The sequence below is a fragment of the Oncorhynchus mykiss genome, chromosome 15, assembly GCF_013265735.2.
Source record: "Oncorhynchus mykiss isolate Arlee chromosome 15, USDA_OmykA_1.1, whole genome shotgun sequence".
NCBI lineage: Eukaryota > Metazoa > Chordata > Actinopteri > Salmoniformes > Salmonidae > Oncorhynchus > Oncorhynchus mykiss.
Window position 1 is genome coordinate 50,103,636 of NC_048579.1, and position 19,554 is coordinate 50,123,189.

The 19,554-nt window shown below is 43.7% G+C and overlaps 1 protein-coding gene across 10 annotated transcripts in view; it reads right to left on the reverse strand.

Annotated features, from left to right (window-relative positions):
- Positions 1-700: 700 nt before the first annotated feature.
- Positions 701-19,554, reverse strand: part of LOC110490235 (transcription factor EC) — a 40,470-nt gene continuing 21,616 nt past the window's right edge. Inside the window, exons 1-8 of one of the 10 annotated variants that reach the window (XM_036944533.1) lie at positions 17,278-17,605; positions 11,306-11,557; positions 9,058-9,159; positions 6,563-6,686; positions 5,279-5,335; positions 5,048-5,123; positions 4,012-4,186; positions 701-1,942 (exon numbers count right to left, since the gene is read on the reverse strand). In XM_036944533.1, coding sequence (XP_036800428.1) covers positions 1,487-1,942; positions 4,012-4,186; positions 5,048-5,123; positions 5,279-5,335; positions 6,563-6,686; positions 9,058-9,159; positions 11,306-11,557; positions 17,278-17,334 — 1,299 coding nt within the window. In that variant the 5' untranslated portion in view covers positions 17,335-17,605 and the 3' untranslated portion in view covers positions 701-1,486. Of the gene's footprint in view, positions 1,943-4,011; positions 4,187-5,047; positions 5,124-5,278; positions 5,336-6,562; positions 6,687-9,057; positions 9,160-11,305; positions 11,573-12,055; positions 12,416-16,430; positions 16,553-17,277; positions 17,606-19,554 lie in introns of those variants that run through there. The other 9 variants (XM_036944531.1, XM_036944534.1, XM_036944532.1 and 6 more) reach the window with 9 other exon arrangements.

Consider the following 19,554-nt stretch of genomic DNA (forward strand, 5'->3'; position numbering starts at 1 on the left):
TCCATTTTATGCTGTAGCTAGAGAGGAGATGCAAGCAGGAATCTTTCAATTTCATTATGGGAGAAACACACCAGCTAAAACATTCATTTAGAAGAGCTTTGATGAGGAACACTGGGTATCCAATGAAACACATTGAAATGTTGCTTTTGTCTAAAGATTTCAGCGTTATATGTATCCAAAACAAGTCTGACTAAACTTTTATGAGTGAAGTTTAGATTTTATTTTAAGCAACTGTTTTGATTTAAAAACCAGTCATCTAGCTTCTTCAGAGAACTTTTAACGGACAAGTTTCTTTAAAGCCTACTCTCTCCTCGCCTTTAATTCGGCCTTTTCCCCTGTCCTTAAGAGCCCATCACTCCTCGTTTTCCCATTCTCTCTGTCCTCTCTCTGTCACTCATTTACTGTCTGTCACCCTGGGTGAAACCCTCATTTTACCCACACCTTCCTCTGTTCAGACACAGCTCCCCTGCATGGCCCTTTATTCATCGTTTTAGCCTCACAGGTCTAGCCTCCTCTGATTTAGTGATAATCAACCTTTCTGTCACTCTTCCTGGTTCATAACTGAACTGAACTGTTCCTGTTGGATAGGAAATGATGAAAGTTAACGGGTGTCCATACTTTTTTTTGATGATAGAGCAGGGCGTTCTACACACGAGAGGTTTTGTGTTGGGTATGTGGTGCGCGTGTGTGATTGTAATGACAAAACGGCAAGTCTGATTTATTTGAAAAAAAAGGGGTTTATTATATTTTCCACACCCCCACCAATAGAAAAGAGAGCATGTTAGATAATGTCATGTTTTTTGGGAATACATGGATTAAAACACATATAAATACATGAAACATTTTATAAAAATAAATGTAAAGATGAACGAAGGACGTGTTAGGCTTTTTCGGCTAGTATCACTGTTCCATTTTCATTTCTGTTTTTGATAGAGGAACCACCAGTAACTAGCTCTCGATAGGGCCCATCAGTGAATCTCAATGGTTTAAAGTCCTTTTATACAAGAACAGTAATACTATACCTCTGAAAAGGAAACAATGCTCTTTTTGCATGTCGCAAAGACACATGATAGGTACAGTGAAGTAGTCTGCATAGTTTACAGTGGTGTTCAACAACCCCAGTGTTCAATGCACTGTGGAGCAGTATTATATGATCAGTATGGACCGATTGTCTTTCTCCCTTTTTCTCATGAGTCTGGTTCTGTCTGCGAGGCAGAGGTGCTGTATGCACTCTCGATCAAAGTTTTCAAAAAGTGGAAGTGCCAGTGGTAACTGACCCTGGTCCTGGAGAGCCACAGGGGGTGCAGGCTCCGGCCCAGCACTAACACACCTGAGCCCACGAATCAAGCTCTCAATGATTCGAGCTGGTCAGTGGAATCGGATGTGTTGGTGCTGGGCTGGAACAAATCCCTGCACCACTTTGTGAGGGTGACCAACTGCTGTTTGTCCCTTGACCTTTGACACGGGGTCGCGGAGGGGTCAGGGATCATAGGTCATCGTCGCCATCGTCCGAGCTGAAGCTGCTCCTGTGACTGGAGTCCTTGGAGGCGTCGGGCGAGCCAGCGGAGAGAAGCGGGTCGGTGCCGAAAGGCGAGAGCGGGTTGTCCATGAGGATCTCATCTAGCCGTTGCTCCTCTTTGAGCGTGGAGCTGAAGAAGTCTGTGAAGTGAGAGAGCGGGTCGGAGAAAGTGGTGGAGTCATCAACCACCCCCTGACCCTGGTCTGTAGCCCCGGTGACCATGGCTGGCATGGAGGTCCTCTGGAGGTACTCCCCGTTCAGTTCTTCCTGGTACACGGGTGGCTGGAGACCCTGCAGTGACTGGGGAGCCAAGGGCTGCTGCTGTTGTTTTTGTTGTTTGAGGAGGTGGGAGGAGAGCTCTACAGTACCCAGGGCAGTGGCCATGCTGGGGAGGCCATGAGCACGGGCCTGGATCTCCAACTCCTGAAAAGCACAGAAAGGGACCAAGGATCAGGACAGTGTTATTCTCAAAAACATATGAATGGGAACAGTGTTGAAGAAGAAGACTTTTAATGAAGGAGATTACTTTTCTCAGAATGAGCTCGGTACGAGTTGGCAACCCTCACACACACACACACACACACACACACATGGGTGCATACACATTACACTTATACACTCCCCCCTGACACACACATCCCTCATAGTCTGGTAGATTATTATGGATTGACCTTAGAACTTCTTCGGGATCGGGGACAGTTGAGCTAATGTAGACTAATGCGATTAGCATGAGCTTGTAAGTAACAAGAACAATTCCAGGACATAGACATATCTGATATTGGCAAAAAGCTTAAACAGTGATATAATACCATGCTATTGTTTGAAGAGAGTGCACAATTTTGAACATGAAAAGTTATTAATAAACAAATTAGGCACATTTGGGCAGTCTTGATACAACATTTTGAACAGAAATGCAATGGTTCATTGGATCAGTCTAAAACTTTGCACATACACTGATGCCATCTAGTGTCCAAAATCTAAACTTGCCCTGGGCTGGACAAATACAGTATGGCCTTTCTCTTGCATTTCAAAGATAATGGTACAAAAAATAAAAAATAAAATAAAAAATGATAATTGTTTTTTTCTTTGTATTGTCTTTAACCAGATCTATTGTGTTATACTCCACTACATTTCTGTTCACATTTCCATGAACTTCAAAGTGTTTCCTTCCAAATAGTACCAAGAATATGCATATCCTTGCTTCGGGGCCTGAGCTACAGGCAGGTAGATTTGGGAATGTCATTTCAGGCGAAAATTGAAAACAAAAAGGGGGCAATCCTTAAGAGGATTCTAATAGCACTCTAATGTAGCGGAGGCCAATCCATTTCATCTACCCCTCGTCTCCAGACCCCCCTCTCAGGAAGCAGCCAGGGCCCTCGGGGTTTGTGTTATAAACATGACAGGGAGGAACCGATGACAAAACCTCATCAATCAGCAGCAGGTCAGCAATATGGTTCACGTCTCCCCATCGGCGCTCTACTGGCAGTAACAATATGGATAATAGTCTGTCAGTCCGCCTTGGTAACGGTTAACCTAGCATGTCGTTTTGCAAATGTTTTATTTTTTTTTAAACACGGGGGATGAAAAAAAGTGTCGAGGAATGCGATGCCAGTTGGAAGCATCACTGTTCCCACGTCACGTGATGCAAAGTTTCAACCATCTGTTTTTCTCCGTTTAAGCATCTTTCTGCAGGATTCCAACAGTGTATTTAAGTAAGACTAGCTGGGACGTTTCTGTGGGTGATGCGTGGCGTTGATGCCGTCTTTCTCCCCACAGTCTGTTATCAACTGTCACCAGCACTTATTTGGGCTAACACTGTGAAGCTAGCACTCTGTTAAATGCTTTTGTTAGCTCCCTCCACACAAAATGTATCTTTACGCCTCTTTTGACTTTCGTGTGCTTTGTTGCTCTCGACATCCTGTAGGGTGACACTGTTACAATGAGGGTGACACTGTTACAATGAGGGTGACACTGTTACAATGCTTGGCTCTGCTGCCATGTCAATCCCTAGTCGCCCCGGTTTAACGCATCATTTTAGGGCGTGGGGAAAGTGGGGGGAGAGAGGCATGACTCTGGGCATTATTATGACTCACAATCTAATTCTGACCTTATTCCTCCTTCCGGACGGAGGGAGCCGAAGTCTAACACTCTGTTTATTAATCAGGTCATTATTGTGTCTTGGAGAGGAGAGGTGGAAAAGAGGAAAGGTGAAAGAGAAGAGAGGTGATGGGGAACTGCTTGACAAACATCAATACGAGCAGGGCCGGTCTCTGCCAGGGAGTGGGGGTGTAAGGGTATGGGGGTTAGGTAGGTATAGAGCACTGAGCTGGCTGGGGAAGGGGTGGGGGGGGGTGTCTCTATTGAGCATCAGGGCCGTGATGGTGTGCATTGGCATGGTGTTAAGGATGAGGAAGTCGCTGGGTTGGGGATCTGTAGTGGACGGAGAGCCGGGTTTTGAGGGCGTCTGTCTTTCTCTCTCCCGTAGTCCATACCTGGATCCTGAGCAGTAGCCTCCTGTTGGCCTGCTCCATCTTCTTCTGCCTGTTCTCCAGCTCTCTGGCGTGCTGCTGCTCCTTCTGCAGCCACTTGATGTACTCCACCGACGCCTTGAGAATGGTGCCTTTGTTCCAGCGCATATCACTACGGCAGAGGGACATAAAAGATAACCTTTTATTCACCGCCTCAGCGGAATGTTCTGTACAAAAACGTATGCAGGAACCCATTTTTTTATTTTTTATATATGAATAAGAAATGGTGATTTACATGGCCAATTATTCATTCTCGGACATTACATCCAGCCTTCGAATGGGAATTTTAATAGAATAGTTAAGTATAAGTACGTCTACAGAAAGTCCATTCTGGAACCGCTTGTATGGTAAAATTAATCCTCAAGTAAAAATAGGTGTCGGAAGAGGGGGGGGGGGGGGGGGGGGTGTGACTTTGGAAGAAGCCAAGAGTGCAGGCCCCGTTCCCTGATACCATTACTTTTTAAAAGCAGGACACAGTTGTAAAATGCACCTTTCTTTGGAACAAGACGTTGGTCTGCTCCACAGCTAATAATCTTCTTTATCTTGTCTTAATGGCACGGCGACAGCCGTAACCTTCCATTTAAATTCTATCAAAGGTTCAATTGTGGTTGGGCCAGTCGGATTCCAATTCCGGCTTCCGTATTCCACCCTAGTGGGCCAATTGTGCTCAAACTTTGATTTAAATGGGTGGTGGCCCTCTTTGCGTTTGACCCCAATCTTCATCATTGAGCTCTAAGCTGTAGTCTACTGTTAAGAACCCAAAGAAGATTCAGACTCACTACTTTGCAGAGCGTGAAGACTACAATAGCTACTCAAGTACACCCTTGAAATAGGAGCGAAATGTGCTCTTGAGTATTAATTTGAATTCAATGAACAACATTTAGCGGGCTGTGCTTAGTTTTTGAGATGCTTAACAGCAGCCAGGCATGTGTACATCTATTCATGGCAATAGACTTGATCATGGGGAGTTGCTTTGCAATATTGAGTCAGGTTAACTTACGGGTCATTCGACTTTGGTATCATTGTTCCAAGTTCTTTGATTCTGTAGTTGATGTTGTACCTTCTTCTTCTTTCAACTGGTGAGAGAGAGAGAGAGAGAGAGAGAGAGAGCGAGAGCGAGAGCGAGAGCGAGTGCGAGTGCGAGAGAGAGAGAGAGAGAGAAAATTAAGTTACTTTAGTGCCCCACACAATGTTTCTGAAGGTACTCTGTATTGAGTGGGGCGGCTCATACTCAAGTTGTGGTTGTCTTTCTTCTGTCGTTCTTTGGCCATCACTCTCGTTTCATGTTCTGTGAAACACAAAAAAGAGCACAGGCTTATAAGAAACGCACACAGGGCATAAAAGAAGCTCAGACCACAGACACAGAGCCTGAACCTTCCACAGAGCCTGAACCTTCCACAGAGCCTGAACCTTCCACACAAGCACACTCGCACTCAGTGAAAGGACACGATTTATCCAGCTCGCTCCCAGCCCGCCTGGCATACATAGCATCGTCTCTTCTCTTTGGTTCATTGTGAAAAATCTGTGTCCTCTTTTAAGCCACTCAGCCTGGCAATTAAGTCCGCTTAACAAATTTGCTGATCTACCCATGAGGGGGAAAGGCATGCTATAGCGTTCATATTCACGTTCACATTTCTCCCAAATGATATAATCAGAACCTGTGATTGGATTTCTCAATTCGTCTCCGTTGATTCAATAAGGTCATTTAGACCTCTGTAACTGCCCGTTGTCCGACCGCACACTTATATGAAAAATATACTGATTCACTTATTTTCTCGGCGGAGCTAATTCAATTAGCTTTACTTGATGCATGGCATTCATAAACCGCTTCTCAGAGGTCCTTTGTGTTGGGGACCAGAACACAAAATAATCCATGGTGCGTCCATAGGTTATGAACCGAGGCCATTGATAATTAGGGATGTGAGTGATACAACCGTAATCCAAACACTACACATTTAAGGGAAACATCTATTTTCTACATGGAAACAGTAGTTTGTATAGAATAGCTTGTATAGGATGAATGCTGTACACGTCAGGGCTAAAGAAGAGGGCTTTCCCAGTAGAACATGGTACTCTATAGACCTCTAGACCTCTACTGCAGTCTCCCATTGGTCGGTAATAGACCACCTTATTAGACTGGAAGGCTCGGTTTTGGTTAATCCTGCCACCAGATTTAGGATTTGTGCATTTAGGACATGCCGCCTACACAGCATTTTGTCTTCGTTTTAGTCAGCCAAAGAACAAAAAATGGCTAAATGGATTACTCTTTCTCGTTTCCTGTTGTCGTGCACCTTAAAAAAAATGCTAAACGTATTCATTCATAAAAAATAAAAAAATGAGATGCCAGTAACTGACATGATTTGTCAGGAATGTGTTTCCTAAAGTGTTGTATTTTTATGCTACAGTATGTGCTTGAGTTTCACACTTCTATCCTCTTGAAACATGTCGATGTTATCATGCATAGATTCTCTTTTGATGCATTGATAATCTGCAGCGCTATGAAGTGTGTTCGTACCTGTGACTTCCCTTTTTACAGTAGTGAGCATAGTGGGGCGTGATGTGGGTGTCATTCGGCCATGAGGGGCTGTAGTCATACCTGGTTCACCCCCATAGATGTCCAGCATGCTGCTGCTGAGCACCTGGAGAGGAGGGAAGGAGAGGAAGGAGATGTCAGGGAATGGTTGAAACACAGACACACAGACACAGAGAGAACATTTCATTCAGACTCAGCGACCTCAAGTTCACAAAGTCATTGAAACTTTTGGAAGCAGGTTGACATCGGCTCATTTGAAAGCTTTGAACGGGTAATGGGAATTTGTACGGTTTCAGATGAGGTTGGGCGTGAGGGCAATCACAGCACCGTTGGCAGTCCTATTGCTTCTCAGCCCTCAGTGCATTGCTTTTGTGTGATCCAGCAGGAGAGGCTAGGGGCCTCCATGTCTCCCCACCAGTGGCCTGCCTGACCACAGCCTTGTCTGGGTCCCCTAAGGCCCTCTCAGGTCCTTCTCTGGGAGTACGACCTCGCTTTTACTAGCCTAAAATGGCCATTATCAGTGACCACTATGACTACTCTGCTTGAAAGGGCCCCAGAACACAGAGGCGTCTGTGTGTTCAAAATAGCACCCCACTGGATGAAAGCCGGGTCATAACCCGCCCAAACAGACACCAAACTGTTTTTCTACACCGCTTATCCACTGTGAGAAAATAGGCATATATTTTCCAAACAAGCGGGACAACGACAGTCTCTTTTCGGGACTCTGTTGGAATGCTGAGAGATATGTGGGCCTCTGACACACACTGTATGCATGTCCAATCTTAGGGAGCTGTGTATTTCTAGGAATCCTACAAAAGCCGGCACAGACGCCACAAGCTGTGTAAAAGACAATTTGTCACTGTGCATGTGTGAAATTCAGTTCCTAGAGTAGTGTAGAGAGGGATAAGAATAGAGGTCAAGTTATGGGAGGGAAGGAGGGGGTGGGAGGAAAATAAGGAACGGCAGACATTTCATAACTTACAGTTGGTTTGCTTTGCCTGTAGATGGCTTTCTCTCTCTCATTATCTCTAACGGGGGGGGGGGGGGGGGGGGGGTACTTATCAAAATTAAAGATTGCGACAGTCCCCCGACTGCTCACTCACATCGTAATCACTTCAATCCGCTCCCATCTGTGTTCCTGGGATATGTTGACATGGCAAAACGACGTGATGCATCGTACTGTATGACTAATTAAAATGAATTGATCCATTTAAGCGCGCTATCATTTCAGAACAAGCCCGTCGGGAGTGTAGGCATTAACCCAATCCAATGCCTCACTGCCTCACGCTAAATCTCTCCTCCTCTCCCTTTTCTTCCGGTCGCTCTGATCTTCACTCTCTACACCCCCCTCCCCCTGTCTTGTCTTTCATACACACACACACACACACACACACACACACACACACACACACTCCTCCGCTTTTCTGTCACCCTGTTGTTCCTCTCTGTTTCTATGTGTGTGTTTATGTGCATGCCTGCCCGCTTGCCTCTGTCTGTCTCTCTCTCTCTATCTCTCCATCTCTCTCCATCTCTCTCCATCTCTCTCCATCTCTCCATCTCTCTCCATCTCTCTCCATCTCTCTCCATCTCTCTCCATCTCTCTGTCACATTCAATGCTGTGGGGACACATTCTCCTTTAGTACCACATACCTCTGTTCAGGATTCAGGTGTGGCTATAATCGTTACTCAAATGTCCGAGCATCGGCTCAAAGTTTTACAATTCCACTCTAGATATAATTTGCATTGGGTCTATTGGTCTCTGCTGCCATCCAGGCATTTTCTTTCTAATGGAATGCCTAGTCTGAATAAGATATTTTTTTGCGGTAGTAGATATCTAGCATAGTCTCGGCGTTCTCCCCATGTCTTCTTGACTACCGTTCCCAAACTCTCTGGTAGTGACCATGTAGGGCTTTCAGCAAGAAAAGAAGAATCACAGACTTAGTGTTTATACTAGTTAACACATTATTCTCACACTGTCATAATTTACCGTGTAGTTACGTGTATTGATATCACTTGCGGATTAATCTGTATTGTTCGACAGCTTGAGAAATGTGAGAAATGCTTTAAGCCTCAACCCTGGTGAAATGAACTTTGACTCATCGGTGGACTTAATCTGGCTTCACACAAAGCCAGCTCCTTTTTTTCCCAAGCAAGTCAAGCCTGAAAGTTCATGTTTGGCAGAGGAAGTAGTTCTCACATCCCCCTTTAAAGAAGTCAGTTATGCAACTTAACTTTAAAGCTGAACTTGACTACTCAATATCTGAAACTTCATGAGTGTCAAGAAGATTAAGGATCTTCTGGGAATCACTTCTGGATCAAGGAATCATGTCAGCAAGAGTCAATAGACAGAAACACCTGCATGTCGATAGTATCGTTGCATTTCTTTTGTTTTTACCCTTAGTTTTGCAATTCAAATGAGTGTTTTTCCCTTTACATTTGCGATTGATATAATAGTTAATATGATCATTCATACTTACGTTGTTTTGCATTATGATGCTGGGATCCATACAATCCAAGCCCCTGTCATTGAACCCGGACTCCAGGCTAATCAAGTCATCAATAACGGCATCCATTGGAAACTAAAAGAAAACAGTCATATTGTACCAGCCTCAGTTCAGTTCGGATACATAACAACAGGTAATAAAAACACTAGGTGAGCTAATGCTCTCGCTGTAATTCAATGTAACATTTCTTTTTTGCATCATTCAGAGGGAGGGACAGTTAGGATCCTAATCCAATAACAGACATTTCTTCACCACCATGCTGGAAGAGATCAGCCGTCATGGTGGGAACAAAATGTTTGTCATCAAACTAGTTTCCTCCTTAACAGAGATTCTCTTTAGGAACTGAATCTCTGAAGTGATTGATGAGCATTTTAGAGAGAATGGGCGGGTCACTAGAGATAACTGAGTGGTTCACACAGCAGGAATCTCATGTCAAAGAGATTTAGGACTCTGTAATCAAACCTGCATTGTGTTATTAACTCACAGAATTATTTCTGGCACTGCAAGGACCTACTAAACAAAGACACTGAGATAAAACAAACAAATAGCGGGATTGATTGAATCCCAACACTAAATATCAAAGGTACAGTTGAAGTCGGAAGTTTACATACACTTAGGTTGGAGTCATTAAAACTAGTTTTTCAACCACTCCACCAGTTTCTTGTTAACGAACTATAGTTTTGGCAAGTCGGTTAGGACATCTACTTTTTGCATGACTCAAGTAATTTTTCAAACAATTGTTTACAGACAGATTATTTCACTTACAATTCACTGTATCACAATTCCAGTGGGTCAGAAGTTTACATACACTAAGTTGACTGTGCCTTTAAACAGCTTGGAAAATTGCAGAAAAGGATGTCATGGCTTTAGAAGCTTCTGATAGGCTAATTGACATAATTTGAGTCAATTGGAGGTGTACCTGTGGATGTATTTCAAGGCCTACCTTCAAACTCAGGGCCTTTTTGCTTGACATCATGGGAAAATTAAAATAAATCAGCCAAGACCTCAGAAAATAAATTGTAGACCTCCACAAGTCTGGTTCATCCTTTGGAGCAATTTCCAAATGTCTGAAGGTACAACGTTCATATGTACAAACAATAGTACGCAAGTATAAACACCATGGGACTACGCAGCTGTCATACCTCTCAGGGAGAAGACGCGTTCTGTCTCCTAGAGATGAACGTACTTTGGTGCGAAAAGTGCAAATCAATCCCAGAACAACAGCAAAGGACCTTGTGAAGATGCTGGAGGAAACAGGTACAAAAGTATCTATATCCACAGTAAAACGAGTCCTATATCAACATAACCTGAATGGCCGCTCAGCAAGGAAGAAGCCACTGCTCCAAAACCGCAAGACTACGGTTTGCAACTGCACATGGGGACAAAGATCGTACTTTTTGGACAAATGTCCTCTGGTCTGATGAAACAGAAATGGATCTGTTTGGCCACTATGACCATCGTTATGTTTGGAAGAAAAAGAGGAAGGCTTGCAAGCTGAAGAACACCATCCCAACCATGAAGCACGGGGGTGGCAGCATCATGTTGTGGGGGTGCTTTGCTGCAGAAGGGACTGGTGCATCATGAGGATGGAAAATTACGTGGATATATTGAAGCAACATTTCAAGACATTAGTCAGGAAGTTAAAGCTTGGTCTTAAATGGGTCTTCCAAATGGACAATGACCCCAAGCATACTTTCAAAGTTGTGGCAAAATGGCTTAAGGACAACAAAGTCAAGGTTTTTGGAGTGGCCATCACAAAGCCCTGACCTCAATCCCATAGAAAATGTACGGGCAGACTTGAAAAAGCATGTGCGAGCATGGAGGCCTACAAACCTGACTCAGTTACACCAGCTCTGTCAGGAGGACTGGGCCAACTTATTGTGGGAAGCTTGTAGAAGGCTACACAAATTGCTTGACCCAAGTTAAACTATTTAAAGGCGATGCTACCAAATACTAATTGAGTGTATGTAAACTTCTGACCCACTGGGAATGTGATAAAATAAATAAAAGCTGAAATAAATAATTCTCTCTACTATTATTCTGACATTTCACATTCTTAAAATAAAGTGGTGATCCTAACTGACCTAAGACAGCGACATTTTACTAGGATTAAATGTCAGAAATTGTGAAAAACTGAGTTTAAATGTATTTGGCTGTGTCTGTAAACTTCTGACAACTGTACCACGATGAACACTTACTGAAAATCAAAACGCTCACTCACCTCACTGTCATGGTTTGATGCCAGGGTCAGCAGTGTAACAGGGCTGCTGGGGGTGCTGCCATCGCTGAGGGGGGCCAGGTGGCCGTTCCTCATCACTGGAACGGCGCCCAGGAGCTGCCCTCCCTGCCCAGTGGGGTGAGGGTGGCCCCCCTGTCCCCCGGCCACCTTGGAACCCAGCGTCAGGTACTGCTTGACCTGCTGACTCTGGGCCTGGTGTAGGTGGAACTTAGAGCCCTCCAGGTGGCTCTGGACCTGTTCCATACAGACCTAAGATCAGTTATTGGGTAACACAACAGGCAACGGTTACTATGTAGTCTCAAATAACACTTCAGTGTTAGTATGCAATCTCAGATAGACATAAAAAAAAAAAAAAAAGTCGCTGCTCAGTGCAGTCTCAGAGAGAGCACAGATAGTGCAGCAAGTCATGAGTCATGTTTCATCAAATTGTTCTCAATCATGTTTTACCCCTGAATCCTCTTGACTTCTCAAGCAAATGACGAACCAATCAAACTTTAGACAGGAAGTAAGAAGATGATCTACCGCAAGTGTAAAATGTTGTAACAGTAAGTACAGCATTAGCAGATGTTCCAATGTACTACCGTATCCTTCAAATGTCTATGCCCTAAATGTATACACACACCATACAACTACAACCAACTTACTAAACCAGTTATGAATATCTCAACAAAGTCCCCCAAGTTGACTTCATTGGAGTATGTATACTGTTGCTATTGAAACATGAATCCTTACATTGGAAACTCGGGCTCCGTCTCGCATCTTGTAGTAACTACAGTCACTTAAGTGTGGCATTCTCATCGGTCAGATAGAGACTGTCTTCAGGTCTGGTGTACTAGCTGTAGAGCTGCTCAAAGTACCAGTAGGATTGTGGTTAAGAGGCTGCTATCCGGTGGCTGTCCTGGTGAGTTGAGAGGTTGAGGACTGTCCCCTCCTGTCCTCAGCCAATGTCTTTATAAACTTCTTAAGGCTCTGCACTAAATTCACTAATTAGGCGAGAAGCCGGGCTATCCCTTAGTTTCCCTGCGTGATAATCACTTCAAACAGAGACTCATCAGATTACCCTCGGGTTTGATCCCAACAGGATATCTGCCCATGGCTTTTGCCTATATCTTGACTAATTCAACGGGACCGCCCTGTTTCTGTTTGGGAGTTATCGGCCAATCACAATTGACCCCTAGTTCTGACTCTCTGCGATCTCCTTCGGGGGGGTCTAGTAGTTGACTCTAGTACAATTGTTTCTTTCTTGTTCTTCTTTTTAAAATAATTTTGGACGGCCATTTCGACCACGACCCCTCCTTTGGCCAATCATTGTCTGTCAATTACTCTAAGAATAACCCGAGATGGACTATTCTGGGTGCTAATTTTAGTACTGTAACTATCGTGACCCTATTTTTATCCTCTTGCCTAAAAATGTTTCACTCTTGTCTAGGGCTATAAAGGGGATCATTGTCGTCCTTTTTTTTATTGGTTTACAGTCGCTTAACTATTTTGAGAAGAATTGGTTGATCATTGGGTTTGATTCCTCTCTACTATCAGTGAATTCCCGTGAGATTTTCATGACTTTACCATAAACCATTTGCCATGCTGGTTGACCTCCTGATAGTAGATGTTTGTCTCCTTTTAGCAGTAGCTTCTGGCTTTCTTCATCATTCCTCGTTTAATCAATACAGAGAAGAAACAACTCAGGTCAACGTAGGTCGGTACCACAGTTGTAAAGTTGGAATCCTCGTCATCACACAGGAACATTCAGAAATGCTTTTTTTTTTAGCTCCGGGACCGCAGCAGACAACTGTAAACGCTTGCTCCCCTTTACTCCAATACTAGTAACAACATCTTGAGGTTGTAAGAAAAAAAAAAGAGGTCTGTACTACAAAACAAAAGTCCTAGAAGCACCTGATTTGACCACAGACACAGATGCACACTTTGCACATAACAATAGTATTGAATCAGCATTTTTGCTCAACACCAGTGCTGTCGTCTGTCGTCCACATAGCTCACATAGATGACTGGCCCTGCTCAGAATGGGCTCACGCACGACAATACTGAACTTGTCACCAATGAAGAGAGAGCAAGTCTCATCGCTGGCAGCTAAGGGCTAAACAAGATGCCATTTGTTACTCAATCAACATTCTTCAAGAGCGGATGGAAAGACTGCCAGCGTACTACACTCAGCTTGTTGTCTGAAGAGACAGAGGTTGTCCTTGGATTAATAGCCTTCTCTCTACTGTACATGCAGCAGGAGACACGCCTATTAGGTCGTTAGGGGACCTCTAATTAGATTCCACCAAGTAATGTATCTTCTGTCACTAATGCGCGGCATGACAATGACAGGACTGTGCATGAAGACAAGACACACTGCAGTTCACTAGGCACAGAATAAGACATGACTGGAGAATCGGCGATGTAGACGTTGGTAAATTACTTTGACACTCTTGAAAATGGAAGAGTTTGTGTCTATTCTTTTCCACTTGTTGGAACTGATTGTGACGTCCCTTCTTTCGTTCATTGGATTGTCGTGATCAGAGCCATATATTTAAAGAGTTAGGCCAACTTTTAGAATTGTGAATATTATTCTAATTCAAATTGTTTAAATATTCCCCAAGTAATGTTAATGGGGAACTAACATAGCTGCCATAGAATGTTGAAGTGTCATGTAAATGCATCATCATTTATACAACGGCTGGGTCTAATCCTGGATGCTGATTGGTTAAAATCACATTCCAACCAGTGTCTATTCCACAAGTTACCACCAGCTAAAGCAATGATGTTGAAATGCCTATTTACTCTGTTCCAGCTCACTGCACAATCCACGGTCTCATCAGCCCAGCCAGGCAATTTATAAACTTGATCTCCACTATAAAAGCATCTAGACATTATCTTCCATTTCTTTTATACTGGCATTTGGTTTTCAACAGCGGAGATTTGTATAAACCTTCCTCTCGTTCTCTCCAACATTTGCAACATTGTTTCAATATTGAAATTCAATCTCCATCTGTCCCATAGTAATGAATGTGTCAGGAGTCGGGACGAGACAGACAGGCAGACAGTTTATCTCAGCCAGTCAAAATCATGAATCAGCTGGCATAATTTTTATGGATATATACAATGAAATGTCAATGGAAAACAAAGTGATTGTGCTAGCTGTGTTGTTGGCTAGCTCCTCTGAACAAAAGTGTCCTGACGAGAGAGTACATTTTCTATGCCAGGCCAAATCGTGCATCATTAGCTCATTGTTATGGATGTATACAAACAAGTAAATGTAACTAAAAAACAGCTTAAACAAATGCAAGTGCAGCTACTTTGCTGTTTGACGTGACTGTAAGTTAGCCATAGTTGGCTAGCTAGCAAGCAAGGGATAAGAACGTTGCCAGACAGTATGGCAATGGAATATTTAGAACGAACAACTGGGTCGCATCCATAGATACAGAACAAAAAGACTGAACGACCGGGTCGCGTCTCTGACAACCGAACCAATAGAACGAACGACCAGCCGGCTCGGGTAGCAACCTTAGATTTGTGTCGGGACTACATCTCGTGAAATAGTTTGAATAAATTCTTCAAAACATATATTTTTTAATTAAAATAATATGTCCATCATTATTTGAATATGTTGGTAACCAGTTGTATAGAAGTGATAATGCCCTCGAAGCCGGTGTTTGGATGTCACAGTCGTTGTATGGAGGAGACCAAGGCGCAGCGTGATATGCCTACATTCTTCTTTAATAAAGAAAGAACACTGAACAAACTAACAACATAACAAACCTTGACGCTAATATGAGAAGTGAAGCCAGGCAACTAAACATAGAATAAGAACCCACAAATACCCTATGGAAAAATGGCTACCTAAATATGGTCCCCAATCAGCCTCTGATTGGGAACCAATTCAGGCCACCATAGACCCACATATACCTAGACTAACAAAACCCCTAGCTATACAAAAAACCCTAGACAATACAAAAACTAACATACCCACCCTAGTCACACCCTGACCAAAATAATAAAGAAAACAAAGTTAACTAAGGTCAGGGCGTGACATTGGAGGATATATTAGCACGTTTTCTGGCCCGAGACAAAGTGTCCTCCAAACAGTGGGTTCTCGGGCATTATCACTTAAGAAGAAACCACATTTGCCAGACTCTCTAAATATATGGGTCTGGTTGTGATGAATGGAGGACGCACCCACACCCTCTAATGGTTTGGACATCGCTTAGAATTATTTCCTCCTATGTCAAAATGACCCAAAATCATGTTTGTTTGTGCACTCGACCCATGCCACTATTCTGTCCCACTGTACAAAATACGTAGTTGAATGCAGTCCATGTCATTCCACTAGCATATACATCATCAAACAGTATTTCTAACAGACATTGGCGCTGTAGATGAATGCCTGCGGCAAACATATTGTGTACTCCCAATGCAGTTTGCTTATGATTGAATCAGAGCATAAATTTGTTGTTGTTTCGTTTGTTTTTCTAATGGCTGGTGGGAAGAACATCCATGAGAGCTTTGACTCCTATTAGGGCGGCAGCTGTGTCCTCTCCTTGTTTTCACTGCTTAAGCCACTAAAACGAGGAATGTCTCACAGGCAGAGAAGAGAGAGACAACTCACTGATCTGATCCATGGCTCACTCTAGGACTGACTTACTGTCTGTCTCCTACTTTGATGTATAACATGCCGCATTATTTCCCACAGCGTAGCTGTGATGGCGCTGATAAAGAAAGTGCATCACGCTTATGACATTTTCTGTCAGTTATGATAAACGAGAGTTAAATGGCATGAGCAGTACGTCAAAGTCAACAACAACAACAAAAAACACGAATAATGTCTGGACAGATTCAGGCATCCCATTAAATGAGCTTTTATGCTGGAGACGGTCATAAAAAGTTGGGATAAAGTCATTTTCAAGACGAAACTTGGTAAAAAAAAAAACATTCCCATTCTAACAACATCAAGTAAGACAGCGCAAAAGTAACTAAGAACCTAATATCCACTTTAAACATCAAAGACGTTAATTTATGTTTTTAACATATAAAAGTACTCTACAAACTAGACATAATATCCACACTCAAATCTACTTTCAACTGTGACTAAGTTGCGCTGATTTACCTCGGTATGTACTTTCTCCTTGAAGTCAGATAGTGAAGCCCTGCAGTAGCACAGTGATCTATGGTCTTTGATAACACCTCTGCATGTCACAGAGCTCACTCCCAGGTAGCTACTGTTCACTATTCTAGACGGCCAGCTGTTGTTTAACTCAGTTTCACTCTTACACAAGTTCTTGTTTCACTTCAGAAAAATCTGGATTATGAAACACAGGGTTATTATTTCACTTGGACAGGCTTTGGCAATTCTGGACATAACCTTATAACCTCACAACTGTTGGGATTCATTTCTACTATGAATCCCAAACTTTAGTGTTATATTGACCAACTTAAAAATGCATGAAGTATTTTGAAGTAATACTACTACAGTAATGTTGTGCAGTAATGCTCTTTCTGTGGTGTAGATACAGACAGATATGTTCGCAGACATGGTTCCTGTGGATATGCTGAGGCAGCTAACCAGTTAATAGCCGTGACCACACATCTGAGATTGTATGGAGGGAGGAGAGATAATTCCACACTGAGTAGAATTGCCCTTTTTTGGAATGTCAGTCTTGAAGAGCATGCTCTTTGGAGCTGTGTGTGTGTGTGTGTGTGTAAGTAGTAAGTGAGTATTATATAGGTCACACAGAAAATGCCATTACAATAACCCACCATACATAGACACCCCATCAACCAAACGATGCATTTACACTTGTAGCCAAGCTGCGAGTACCTCCATATGCATACAGTATCCTGGGTGAGACTGCAGAGACCCTTTCCCCCCCTCTCTCCTCCCTTTTTCACCCTCTCTCTCTTTCCCTATTTATCCCTCTCTATCCCCCTCTCTTTTGCCTGCTGATGTCACCTACCGGCAGTATCTGGATCTCAGTCAGAGTGATCACTTTGACCACACAGGATCGACTCATGGCTCCGAGAGTGACGGCCGCCCCCCTACAAACACGACTCAGGCAACAGAAGAAGAAGCGCTACCGTACTGCCTGCCTGTCAGGATCCCAGAAACATAAAAGGGAGAAGAAGAGAGGTGCTGCCATGTTGTTCCAGGAAAGGAAGGTATGACACATCAGCTTTTTAGAGAGCAGGTCCGCTTCCTTCAAGTGTGTGTGGGCTTGCGTGAGCCAAGCACTCATTGCAAACCCTAACATTCGTTAGGAAAAGGCCTGACTGTGGCAGAAACACAGATAGCAGTTGGTCTGAAGCAGACAGGGGGGGATAGTTCTGTGTTCCTGCCTGAAACACTTTCAGCTCTGATTAGCACATTCCCCCCAGGTTATCTCACTTCCCCAGCAATCCCTTTACTACACACACAAACACACACACAGGTCTCACTGGGTCTCCAAGACACACACACACACACACAGAGACAGAGGACAGGTCACTGTTCTAACCCAAGGACACAGTCTGAGAGAGTTTACTATGGAAGCCCTTGGCAGGTCATCCAGAAGGCATTGTGCTTACCAGAACCTCTCTGTACCAGAAATACTGAGGACAGCAAAGTGGAAGCTTGTGTGACTTAACCTCTTGACCCTGAAGCATCAGATCATGTCAAAACAATCAGCGAAATGTCCAAGCCAACAAACACCTAGTCTGAGAAATGGATTATTCCACATTTCAGCAGAAGCATTGGAGGAATGAGACTGATAGTATTTTTTTAAACGCTTTCTCTGCCAAATATTCTGCAAAAACATGTTCCCTACCTCAGTCAAATCAATGCTTGTGATGATTGAACGCCCAAATAACTTTACACAGTTAAGTAAACGTATCAGAGCTGAATTTAAGTACAGCAATAAGGGTCAAATAGCATTACATTTCAAAAGCATCGTCTTTTATTTAACTAGACAAGTCAGTTAAGAACAAATTCTTATTTACAAAGACGACCTAGGAACAGTGGGATAACTGCCTTGTTCAGGGTAGAACATTAGATTTTTACCTTGTCAGCTCAGGGATTTGATCTAGCAACCTTTCGGTTACTGGCCCAATGCTCTAACCACTAGGCTACCTGTCGCCCCAGAGTGCATGCTGTCTTTAGAGTGCATGCTTAACTTGACACTTAAAGGCTCCATTAAAGTCATGTCTCGCAGTGTCGGAAAGAGGCATATTGTTGTGAATTCTTTTTCTGGTGGGAGGCTTGTTTGTGACCTAATAAACACACATGTCTCTGGGCCTTAATGGTTCATGGTTTTGTTATTGTGGGAAATCCTTAAGCTGATACCGTTAGGCTACTGCCCTTAGTGGAGTTGTTGTGTTGACTGACTGTTTTAATTATCTGAACAAATGAGCAGTCAAATTGAAATGACACTTTAGTCAATGTTTTAGTGTGATTTTGTTCTTCGTTTAGTGGACATATTTTGTGGACAGGAAGTTCTCAACTGGGAAGGAAGTTGAAGTTCTCAGACAAGTGCTTGTTCAGCTCTCTCTCACTGTGTGTGTGTGTGTGTGTGTGTGTGTGTGTGTGTGTGTGTGTGTGTGTGTGTGTGTGTGTGTGTGTGTGTGTGTGTGTGTGTGTGTGTGTGTGTGTGTGTGTGTGTGTGTGTGTGTGTGTGTGTGTGTGTGTGTGTGTGTGTGTGTGCGTGCGTGCGTGCGTGCGTGCGTGCGTGCGTGCGTGCGTGCGTGCGTGCGTGCGTGCGTGCGTGCGTGCGTGCGTGCGTGCGTGCGTGCGTGCGTGCGTGCGTGCGTGCGTGCGTGCGTGCGTGCGTGCGTGCGTGCGTGCGTGCGTGCGTGCGTGCGTGCGTGCGTGCGTGCGTGCGTGCGTGCGTGCGTGCGTGCGTGCGTGCGTGCGTCCTGGCTGACCATTTTCCATTAATCTTGGGGCCCATCCAGAACGCTCACCTTTGTTAGTCCCACACACCACAGCAGGTATATTTAAAACATAAGCAAGGTACTTCCTGTAAGAGTTGGCCTGCTTCTGAGACAAGACTTCAAAGTCCTGCTCCCACATCTAAGGGCTGTTTTATCCTGCTAGAAAAGGAATGCATAATAGCCACTGCACCTCACTTTAATGATTCATATATAAATTAAATATTACAGCCACTTTAACATCAGTGCTATATATGTGTGCCTAACTGTTACCTTGAGCTTGATGTTGGTATAGGGGTGGTATGTGCCTGTACTGGAAATGTTGACCTTGT